At 64.7% G+C, this 11,344-nt stretch overlaps 1 protein-coding gene across 2 annotated transcripts; it reads right to left on the bottom strand.

Annotated features, from left to right (window-relative positions):
- Positions 1-380: 380 nt before the first annotated feature.
- CACNG3 (calcium voltage-gated channel auxiliary subunit gamma 3) lies at positions 381-10,609 on the bottom strand. 2 transcript variants are annotated; one of them, XM_077316749.1, is made up of 4 exons: positions 10,030-10,609; positions 2,744-2,827; positions 2,219-2,359; positions 381-1,700 (listed from the first exon to the last, which is right to left on the bottom strand). In XM_077316749.1, exons 1-4 carry the CDS (start codon positions 10,238-10,240, stop codon positions 1,186-1,188), a joined length of 951 nt encoding a protein of 316 aa, XP_077172864.1. In that variant the 5' UTR covers positions 10,241-10,609; the 3' UTR covers positions 381-1,185. The 2 variants fall into 2 exon arrangements, with proteins under 2 accessions (XP_077172864.1, XP_077172865.1); XM_077316750.1 differs by lacking the exon at positions 10,030-10,609 and adding an exon at positions 2,968-3,108.
- Positions 10,610-11,344: the final 735 nt, after the last annotated feature.

Genomic DNA, 11,344 nt, shown 5'->3' with positions numbered 1-11,344 from the left:
CACCGCTTGGGACAGCCCTGGACCACTTTTACCCCCCCCCCAGGCACACACCCACACCCCAGCCAATGAGGCAAGTGGGTGAGGCAGAGGGGGGTCTTGGGCCCCTATTCCAGGGGTCACCCTCGGGAGCAGAGGCCTGCCGCAAGCCCAATGGTTTGATTTAATATTGATTTGCATTTTAAATACTTCTCAAGGGCACAAAGAGCTTGAGGGGTGGGTGTGTGGCAGGTGTGGCTGCCTCTGGGGCCAGGGGCCCTGTGGGATGCAGCCCCATTGGTGTCCCCCTCGGGAGCCTAATGCCAGCCTTGGGGAGGGGAGAAAGGGCCCCTCCCTGCCCTCTGCCTGCCTCTCCTTGCAGACAAAAGGCCACCCAGCCACGGTTGCTGATCCACGTGTGTTTTATTGGTATCCGCGCTTCCCTTGACCCCCTCGGACCCGGGCTGCTGCCCCCCAGGCCAGGGGGTGAGCCAGAAGAAGCGGCTCTGGGCCAACCCGGCCTCTCGTGGGCCCGGGCCCTTCCAGGGACTCCTCACCTCCCACTGGGGGGGGGGGCTGGAAGGGATGGAGAAAGGAGGCCTCCGGGGGGGAGCACTGGAAGAGGCAGGAAGGGGTGCAGCCCGTCCGGAGACCAGAGCCAGGGGGAAGGGGGGGCTCTTCCAATCTCGAGGGGGGGGGAGAAAACCAGATCCCAAACTATTGAGTGCATGCAGACAAGAACAGAGATGCTCCGAGGCCCCGAGCCCTGGGGTGCGGCCTCAGGCTGACTGTCCCACACCACTTCTGCGTCCGGGCCCCACGCCAATGGGCCACGAAGCCCTGCGGAGGCAGCAGCTGCCCTAGCTCTTCGGCGGGGCCTCTTGAGCGTCCTGCGGGGCCCCCGCTGAGTGTGCACACAGCCCCGCCCAGCGTCCGTCCGTCCGTCCTTGAGAAGGGCATGAGGGCGGTGGGGGGAGGGAGTCCGTCCGGAGCCCCCGAGGGCTTGGCCAAGCGAGTGGCAACGGAGGGCACCCACCCCCCAGCCCCCCGGGGGGCCGAGAGCCCACTGTGGGCCAGGCTGCTCCGGCAACAACGAAAGTGTCCTTGGTTACACGCCATCTTCACTAGGGGAGGGGGAGATCACGTCATGCAGACCTCTGTACACAGTCCCGGGCGCCCTGGGCCCTCCGGGGCCGGCCCCAGCTGACCTCAGACGGGCGTGGTTCGTCTGCTGGCAGGGTTGTTGTGCAGCGACTCCTTGAACTCTTTGGGGAGGGAGTTGTGAATCTGTAAAAACCCATGATCCCTCTCGGAGTTGAGCAGGGTCCCGATAGTCACCTTGGAGGGATCCCTGGACAAGGTGAACATGGAGATGTCGGTGGACGGGATGGTGGTGAAGCCCTTGCCGATGGGGGACAGGTCCCTCGAGCGGGGCTCCGTGGAGCGGGAGCTGGATCTCCGCCGGAAGCGGTACCGGTAGGTGGGCAGGCGGGTGAAGGCCGACTTCTTCAGCAGGGCCACCGAGTGGGACTTGGCCCGGATCTGGCGGTGCCTCTCAATGTACATGTGGACCGCGATGACCCCAACCATCTCGGCGATGATGAAGGATAAGGCCCCGAAGTAGAAGGACCAGCCGTAGGAGTAGCTTTTCTTCGAGTCGCTCTGCCCGGGATCCCCAGCATTGGCCGAGATGTAAACTATAATCCCAATTATGTTGCTGAGTCCTGAGGGACAGGGACAGAACAGGCGGTCAGGGGCCACACCCAGAGGAGAGTCAGAGAGCTCTGCAACACACCAGAGGCAAAGCAGCAGAGGCACACCAGTGCAGCCACACCGACCTCGGTTCTCGACGGGACAAGGAAACTGGACAGGTCACGGCCCTGCCTCTGGTCCTGTCCACTGGGCCCTGCTCCCGTGAAACATTGCCATGTTGTTTGTGTCTTTTTGTGTGCATTTGGCACGAGGGATCCCCCAGGTCCACCTCCGGATCGATTTAGGCTTAGCACTGGGCTTGCCAACCTCCAGGAGGTAGCTAGAGATCTCCGGGGATTGGGAGGTGGGCTGGATGGCCTTCTGCCCACTTCCACACTCCGCCCCACACCTCCTCCTCAAATTCTGCCCTCCTCACCTCTCTGCCCCCCAACATTTCCCACCCTGGGCTGACCACTCTAGCCGGCTTGGTGTACTGGCACGCCGGGTTGGTTGGTTGGCATTCTGGCATTGCCTGTGGTTTGGGACTCACCGGCCGACACAAAGAAGATCCCGGCGCTCAGGATAACGTTGAGTTTGCTCTTGTAGAACTCGCTGGCCGCCACGCACAGCCCTCCGAAGAACAGAAGGCCCACGCTCAGGATGGGGAAGATGCTGGATGCTCTCACGGCACCTGGGGGCAGAGCAGGGAGAGGAGGAGGTGGGGCCCGGCCAGCCAGCACCCACAGCAGGCGCGAGAACACGGTGGGTGGGTTAGGGCTTCAGGGGGGGGGGGTGGATCCTGACGCCCCAGAGCAAAAGATCGCTCCCATGTGTATTCCTCCCCCCAAAGTGTGCAGCATTGGCCAGCCCCTTCCAGGCACTGCTGTTCCTCAGGAACTCCCCCTCCACGCCAAGGCTGTGGCCAGGAAGATGACACCAGGCATATTTCCCTGAGGAAATATCCCCGGAGACACCAAGGGCAGCTTCGTCCTTTCCCACACAGGCGCACACCCCTTCCCCACCCAGAATGCCAGCCCAGCCGACCCCTCCCCCCCCCGCTGCAGAAGGCACGTACGCAGGAGATATTCCGCTGCGTCCTGTTCGTAGTCAGCATCCTCCGGGAAATGGTTAATTTGCTTACAGATTCCTCGAAAGGTCCCTGAAGAAGAAACACAAGAGAGGTGTGGGGAGGTGTTCAGACCCTTGGGGACCCCTTTGCCCCTCCTCAGCATGTGCAGACCTTTCCCAAGGAAGCAAACGGGAAGGGATGGGAGGCAAAAGCAAATACAGAACACGCACATAAATCCTGTGTGATGGGAACATCAGCTAACATTTCTGGTTGGATAACCACCCCATCACGCATGTATGTGTTGGATAACAACCTCATCATGCATGTATCTCTTGAGACAGTTTCCCCCCACCAGCCCTGCCAGCTCCTAGGAAAATGAAAACAGACATCGAGGGTCGAGATTAGAAGCTTTCTGTCCTTCTGCTGGAATCAGGCCCATGAGCAACACTGCAGAATGGGCCTGGTTGGGCTGGGATGGATTCCTTGTCTCCCAAATGCACATCCTTGCGGGCGGACGTGTGTGCTGTCTTAGCAGCAGCACTTGCGCTTGGAGACGAGGGATCTTTCGCAGCCCCCTCTCGGCTCAACACATCTCCCGCTACCCAAGGACTAAGCCACCTCAGCAGCCTCAGATTCAGTCCAGCTCAGTTCCCTCCAGTGCACATTGCCCATCCATTCCCAGAGATCTTCTCCTGGCCTGGATTCAGCTGCCACCCTTTTAACTCTTCCTGGGCAAACCCCCTGAACGGCTCGGCGGGGAAAGGAAGCCGGACGAGAACCCTTAAGAGTCCTCCAACAGAGCCAGACAGGCTTCCTGGTAGCCTTACCAAATCCCTGGGTGGGCAGGGGGACAGATCCAGGCTGGGGAACACCTGGGGGTTAGGGGGTGAGACCACCCTCCCAAGCAGCCTTTCCTCCAGGGGAGCCTGGAGAGGAGCTGTAATTCTGGGGGATCTGCCGGTCCCCCTGGAGGCTGGCACCTCTCCCTCCTGGCCTCGTGCTGTACTAACTGCAGGGGCACGACATCTCCCCCCCCCCAGATCCTCCATCGAGGCAGGTCACTCTCCGAGGATCGAGGCATCCTGCTGCTCAGGCTCCAAGGAGGGAAGGAGGTTAGGAGAGGAGCACCCTCTGGTTCCCCTTTACTCTTATGTGGACTTTGCTGCCAGAGGATGGAGTGATGGCCACCAGAGGAGGCACCTGCTACGGGGCACCCCACCCAACGCAGGAAGGCCACGTCCTGGGGGGCCCCTCTCCACTTAGGGTCCTTCCTCCACACCGGCCACCCCACCCCCCTGCTGCCTCTGTGCTCCTGTCCCTTGACTTGGGGCACGTCGTGGTCTGAAAAAGTCCACAGGGACTTTATTCTCTTCCCCCCCCCCCCAGCAACTGCGTGCAGCTCCCCCCCCCCACTTCCCACACCGAAGAGAGAAGAAGAAGACAGTTGAATCAGCCAAGATCCACCCACCCACAGAGGAGCCAGAGAGAGAGTTGGGGGGGGGACACCCCAATCCCTACTGTGCAAGTTGCTTAGAGGCCGGGGGGGGGGGGGGGAGAAGCAGGGGAGACATGGAACGGCCAATGACACCCCACGTCAGAAAACTCTTCCAACTAACTGGCTATTATTTATTATTGTGTTTATTTCTGAGATTTCTAACCCGGACCCTGACCTCTCCAAAAATGGTCTCTGTTACACCAGCAGGGCAGGTGGGGGACAGCACAAGAGGCAGACCTCTGCCCCAAGGTGCTTCCAATCCAAATTCTAAGCGCAGAGGATACAGGAGGGCCAGGGGGCTGCGGCCCAGGCACTGGGAAGCCAGGAGAGGCCTTGGGGGAGGACCCTGCCCCATGGGCATCTCCCTGGCTGGAGGGGGAAGGCAGGCAGGGGGGGGGGACGCAGCCGGCATCAGCGGAAGGGAAGAGGCGGCCCCAGCGTGTGGCGGCTGTCCCGTGAATGCTCCTTGTGCAGCGCCCCCCCCCTTCCATGCTAGTGCCAATCTATTTTATTCTTTGACATTTATCTTGCCTTTAAAAAAATGAAATAAACCTCCAGTCTATTCATTAAAGCTCCAGGATCATTCCCCTAGCAACCACTGGTCACATGACTCCCAGAAATAATGTTTTCAGAGTTTGGAGGAAAGACCCTAAAATCATGTTGACGGCAGTGGCCAAGCAAGACCACTGCCCCAGCCCCCTCCCCCCAGAGGGGAACATGTCCCAACAAGGCCCCCTTTCCTCCAGCCCTCAGGCTCCTGAGCAGGGAGAGCCATCTGCAGAAGGGGGGGGCGCATTAACCCCCCACACACACACGCCCCAAATCGATATGCAGGGCTTGTCCAAATCCAGCCTCCTGCCCCCAGGAAAGCAGAGCCCCGGACTCAAGGGGGCTAGCCAGCAGGGACAGGAAGGGCACGGCCCACCACCCCCTCCTCCCTCCGTGGCTCCCCAGAGAAGGCTGCCCAGGAGTCTGCCTAATCCAGCCTCTTGTCCCACACAGTCCTCTGGAGCGCCAACTGCAGGGCATGGGGGCCGAGCCCTGGCTCTGGGATTCAGAGGCTGACTGCCCTTGAACATGGAGGTTCCCCCGGCCGCCATGGCTAGGAGCCCCAGACGGACCTTCTCCCGGTGGCCGGCACCAGAGGCTGACCCACCCTGGGCAGAGGGCTCCTGCTTCCTGCCAGCCTCAGCCCCCTGGGGCTCCAGGAGCCGAGAAAGGACCACCAGGGCAGAGACGGGAGAGCACCTCGGAAGCCAGGAGACGCAGGCAACGGCAGAGAGAGGATGGGGCTGGGGCAGGGCCAGGGCGTTGCGGGGAAGAGTTCTGAGAGGAAGGCGGGGGCTGGGGGGGAGAGGCCTCCGCTGGCACGGTGAATCATGCCCGCTCCCATCCCGGAACAACCTACACAAGGTAGTTGAGAAAGGCAGAAAACAATCTGGAAGGAGAAGGAGGGGCGGCTTCCGGCCCGGCTGCTCCAGGCCTGGCCCGGCCCCCTCCCTCCAACAATGTGCCTCGAAAACACGCCTGCTGCGTGGACGGTGAGCCCAGGAGAGCAGAGCAGAGCAGAGCAGAGAGACTTGGCGAGGCTGGGCTTGGCCAGGCCTGGGATCTTCTGCCTGCCCCAAAATGCTCAACCCTGAGCCACAGCTTGTCCCCGGCTGTCAGCCGTCCCCAAGGCCTCTGCCCACCGGGGACGTCCCCAGGAAACTGCAGGGCTTGTCCTCCCCCGGCTGCTCCACTTCTCCGCAGCTGAGGCCACCTCAGAGAGCCAGGCAGTGGCGAGATCTGAACCCGGGACATCCTGACCGACCGCTCAGTTTCCTTGTAGCAAACGGAGGAAATCAATCTGTGGAGGGCAAAGGCCCGTCCCGGGCTCTCTTTCGCTCTCCCCACCTCACAGCAGGCGCTCTCGATGACAGTGCACCCCACGGACGGTCGGTGCTGCTGTGTGTCCTTCCTCACCCCACCCCACCCTCGCTTGTCCCTGCTCTGCCCTCAGGGCTGGAACAGAACAGCCACGTCTCACCCGCAGGGAGAAGGGCGCTTGGCCAGGCTCCCCCTCCCAAAATCTAGGACGGTGGGTTACTTGAGGAGGAGGAGGAGGCCTGGTGGGGGAGAGGGAAGGAGGCGTCCCAGGGGTCCTGGCTGTTCCCCAATGTCGGGTTTGGGGACGTTTATGAGACTGGGAAAGGGCACAGGTCAGGCACAGGCCTGACTGCGCCTCCCCTCTGACCTCTGACCCTGTGACCCCGGAGGCTGGTGGGCTGCCTCTCGGCTTCCCTCTTGGAGGCCACAGGAGCCGGCCATGACGCTCCACTCCCCGCCAGGGATGGGGGTGGGGGGCAACTCCCAGCGGCTGGACTCCCCCCTCCTGGAGGCCGCCAAGCAGGCGAGCTGGATCCAGTCCCTCTCCCGTCCGTCCGCCCGCCCGCCCGTCCCCGCACAAGCGCCAGGCAGCCCTTACATAATTATCTTCCACGGCCGGCCTGCCTGCCTGCCTGCCTGCCTGCCTGCCTGTCATCGGGCAGGAGAGGGGGAAGCGAGCAGGCCTGGTGCGGTGGGTGACGTCAGGGCCACCGTCGGCCCCTCGGAGCCAGGCAGGGGCTAATCTGGTTCACGGAATATCAGCCTGAGGGGGATTTCTGGGCCCGATTAGGAGGCGGCTGCAAAGAGAAGCAACTGCTGGGGAGCCGATGATCCACTGGCGAGGCAGCCGTAATCCCCAGATCCCTCTGCAGACTGATCCGCCGGTCTTTGGAGGACGGCACCCACAGGAGGGGGGGGGGGCTCCCGGTCAAGCCAAGGGGGGCCGTGGCAGGAGAGGCAGAAGGGGACCCTGGTGCAAGAAACTCTCCGCGGGATGGATCCCTGCTCCATGGGAGATCCTGGGCGCGAAAGCCAAGGCCTCCTGCCTGCCAGGCTGAGCTCCGTCTCTGAGCTACAGCCACAGGCCACAGAGCCAGACCGCTCCTGTGCTTGCCGTTTGGGCTTGGAGGAGTGGGCACCCATGGGTGGGGAGACCAGCTCTCTCGCCCTGTCCGTGTGTGCCAAACGGAGGCACACTCCAAACCAGGAACCAGCTGCCATGTCCTTCTGTGTAACAACCGGGAATCTTGCTAGGAGAAACCTGGGACACAGCCGAGTGGCCTTGAACATATGCAGAGTGTTTTCCCCTTGTTCCCAGGACCTCATCCTGAGTGGCCAAACCCCTGGAGGCAGAGCACGGGCAACTGTGCGGGGCGCAATGCAAAAAGCGAGCGGAGAAGCCGGAAGGAAGCCTTGGGCCAGCAATGGAAATCTCCCCCAAGTGTTTGGCCACCAGCGTAGAATAATATTGACAGGTACGCTGCCTCTGTTCCTGGAGGCCTCATTCCCTCCTGGGGCTGGCTCACGGGGAGCCTTCCCTGCTCCAGCGGGCCAAATTCCATGGACAGGACTGGGGGGGGGGCTCCGCCCTGCCTTTGTGTGCTGAGCTGCATGGGGGGGGGCTGCCTGTTGTCCGTGGGCCCTGGGGAGCGGGGGGGGGGCTCAAGAGGCCAGCCGGGCCCAGGCAGATCAGGCCCTGAGCCTCCCTCCCTCCCTCCCTCCCCTTCCGCTAGACTTGCTCCCCGCCTCCCCGCCTGCTCTCCATTTTGCAAGAGGCCACTGCGGTGGGGACGCTGCGAGCAACAGAGCGGTGAAGAGGCCACGAAGCAAGGCCCCTTCGGGGGCAGAACAGGAGAGGGACCCCGGGCAGCTGGCCACTTCCCCCACCCTGCTGCGGGGGGGGGGGGGGTCAGCCGGCGGGAACGGAAACAGCCAGGGAAAGAGGGGCTGGTGGCTTTCGGAGGGTTCTCGGGTGGAGACCTTCGCTTCCTCCGGCCAAGCAGGACCTCCACGGGCAGCTCTGGCGGACTGCTCCTAAGGGCCCCCCAGGAGTATGGGGTGTGTTTGTGTGTGGGGGGAGGTGTTGGGGGGTGCTGGTCCTCATGCCCCGAGGGAGGAATGGCGGCATGGCTGGGGCACAGAAGGCATGGAAAGCCCTTTGGCCTGGGCAGCCCCCCCCCCCCCGGCCCTGCCTGTTCACTTATTCGCCAGGGATGCCTTGTCTGCATCCTGCAGGGTCTCTGGTCCAGGGTGGGGGTCCCAGCAGGGCCGGCCTCCCTCAGCCACATTTCGAGCAAGAGGCAGATACAAGGAGACGGCTCCCTTCTACTCCCCAGGCACTGCCTGGCTCCATCCCAAGAAGTCCTCAGGAGGCTCCAGGCACTCCACCTGAGAGCATACCTGTGCTCAGGTGCCTCCCCCCCCCGCAGGGGAACCAAAGCAGCCTCTGAGCTCAGATCTCCCTTTCTAACTCTCTTCTGGCCAAGGGGGTCGCTCTGGGGTCTCCCTGGCCTCTCCATTCAGGCCCAGGCGTACCCGTCCACCACAATCTGGGGCCACTGTTCCTGTTTCCCACCACAGGCCCTCCTGGCACGGCCAGAACCCATCCCTGCCCACTGGGAAGCCTCCACGGCCTCAGCAGCCCCTCTGGGTCACACCCAAGAGCTTTCCTTCTCAAGCAGGAGAAAGGCTTTTGCCAGACTTTCCACGCCTCTAGCATTTCAAAGAGTTCAAAGTGTGTCATACGCAGACCACGGACACCGTGTCACCTTTACAACAACCCTGAAAGGTAGGTCTGTGTTATCCCTGCCAAAGTAAGGGACTGGGGCTGTGTGTGTGAGAGAGAAGCTGGGAGGTGGGGATGGACTTGGGGTACAGACTGGGACGTCTGGGCATGGCCGAGATTGTCACCAGCCAGCCTGGGACACTGATTGAGTTGGGGGCAGCGGTAAAAGACGGGGGGGGGGGGGGGGTCCTCACCCAGCCTTTTCTCAGCAGTGGTCTTCCCAGGGTGGTCTCCATGGAACTTCCCCACTGCAGGGTGCAGAATGGGGTGGGTGGGTGGGTGGGGAGGAAGAGGTGGGTGCCTGGTAGTCAATCCCCCCCCCCCCGTCTTCCTCCTTCAAGGTCAGAATCGTCTACGGTCTCCCTCCTTTGAACCACAGCCGATCTCCATGGGGTGGGGGGGGGGCTTTATGCCCAGGGGAGGTTCAGACAGGGCAAGCCATGGCCGGATGCTCCTGCCTGGGGCATGCGGGGGGGGGGGGGAGGAAGCTGGCCGGGAGTCCCACCATCTTCTGGACTAGCTTGAACTCTGCCCCAGCACTCTGGACCTCCGTGGGCCCCTGCAAACAGACTTCCCGGGGAGGGGCGCCCTGCTCGCCTTCTCCGCTGCCCCCACCGCCGCCTGTTGGGACCCCTTTGCCTCCGACGACCATCTCCTCCCTCCTGGGGGGGGCGGGGGGTAAGCCGGCGCGGGCCAGTGGCCTTTCCCGGGGGGCGTGGGGAGGGGGCAGAGTCGGCGGGGATCGCAGTGCCCGCGGGGGCCAGAGAGCGCCGGCTCCAGGCCAGCCCTCCGGAGTCCCGCTTCGGGATCGGCGTGAAGGTGACTTTCAGTGCCGGGCCGGGGGAGGTCAGCTGGCGCGGCCAAGACCCTCCGACGGCCACGCTCAGAGGAGCCCCTCCCCCCCGGGACCCTCCTCCTGGGCTGCCCAGCGCAGCTCCCCAAGGGCCCTTTGCCCCCGGCCGCGGCCACAGGTGGGCCGGATCCACGCAAGCCAGGCGCCAGCGAAGCCCCCCCCCCCCCCGGTCCGGCCCTGCGGTGGGATCCGCCCGCGCCCCCCGCCCCCCAGTCGTCCCGGGATGCCGCGCAGAGAGCGCCGAGGGCGGGAGGCGGGCGGGGGGCGGGCGGGAGGCGGGCGGGGGGTACCTTCGAGGCAGCAGGTGCGCCAGAGGCCGGAGTGGGTCATGACCTCCTCGTTCTTGCGGCTGGTGTCGTTGTCGCCCAGGGACTTGGTCCGGCAGACGCCGCGCGAGTAGAGCCAGTAGTCGGTGCCCACCGCGATGGTCATGAGGCTGAAGGCGGCGAAGGCGCCCAGCGTGGTGAGCAGCATCTGGACGCCGCGCTCACACAGCCTCATCCTGACTCATCGCACCCGCCGCACCCGCACCCGCCGCCGCCGCCGCCGCCGCCGCGCCACCAGCACACGGAGGGCCGGGAGGCAGGGCCGGGAGGCGGGCCCGGGAGGCGGGCGGGAGGCCGGCGGGAGGCCGGCGGGAGGGCTCCCTACAGGCGGCCGCCTCTCCCTCGCCGGCTCCGCGGGCCCTCCGCAGCCGCCCGCCTGGCCCCGCCGCCCGCCGCCCCACGCGGCCGCTCCATGGCCGCCCCCGGACTCCCTCCGCAGGCCCCGGCCCCGGCCCCCGCCACACGCGCCGCCCCGAGCCCGCCCCGGACGCCGCCTGGGCCACGCCAGCCCGCCACGCACTCCGGCAGCCCGATCAACACGGACGGCGGCGGCGGCGGCGCGCCTGTGCCCGTGCCCGAGCCCGAGCCCGCCTGCCTGCCTGCCTGCGTGTGCGCGCCGGAGCCGGAGCCTGGGCGGGGGCGGCGGCGGAGGAGCCCGTGCGGAAGAAGCCGCTCTCGGCGGCCGGGGGGGGGGCTGGCGGGGACTGGGGGGGGGGGCTGCTCCCGCCTCCCGCCTCCCGCCCTGCCCTGGCCTGGCCTGGCCGGGAGGGGCTCCAGAGGGCGACGGCGACCCGGGCGGCGCCTCTGCCGGGTGCTGAACGGACAGCTCCCGCTGGCCTCTGCCGGGAGGGGCTCCCGTGGCCCCCCGCAGTCCCCCTCAGCCCATGCCGCTGATCTCCCTTCCCTTCCCTTCCCTTCCCTTCCCTTCCCTTCCCTTCCCTTCCCTTCCCTTCCCTTCCCTTCCCTTCCCTTCCCTTCCCAGTGGGGCCGGAGAAGCCCTGCAGTCAGAGCAGCCCAGAGTGACCAAGAGGGTCCAAAGGTCAGAATCCGCGGAAGGTGCCTTGACTTCCTGTGTGGACTGGAAGCCTCTTCACTGGACCAGAGGGACGATGGGGGACAGCCCCCCCCCCGAACGGATCATGGACCAGGTGGCCCCTCAGACCTCTCTGCCCCCACTTCTTTCCACTCCACCCCATTGCCAACTTAGCCGTTCTACCTGCCGACGGTGCCTCAGTTTCATTTGAGGCCGGGGCAGAATGGATGTGGCGGCACCCAAGGG

The sequence above is a fragment of the Paroedura picta genome, chromosome 17 (assembly GCF_049243985.1).
Source record: "Paroedura picta isolate Pp20150507F chromosome 17, Ppicta_v3.0, whole genome shotgun sequence".
NCBI classification, from domain to species: Eukaryota; Metazoa; Chordata; class Lepidosauria; order Squamata; family Gekkonidae; genus Paroedura; species Paroedura picta.
This window is presented reverse-complemented; position numbering and strand designations above follow the sequence as displayed.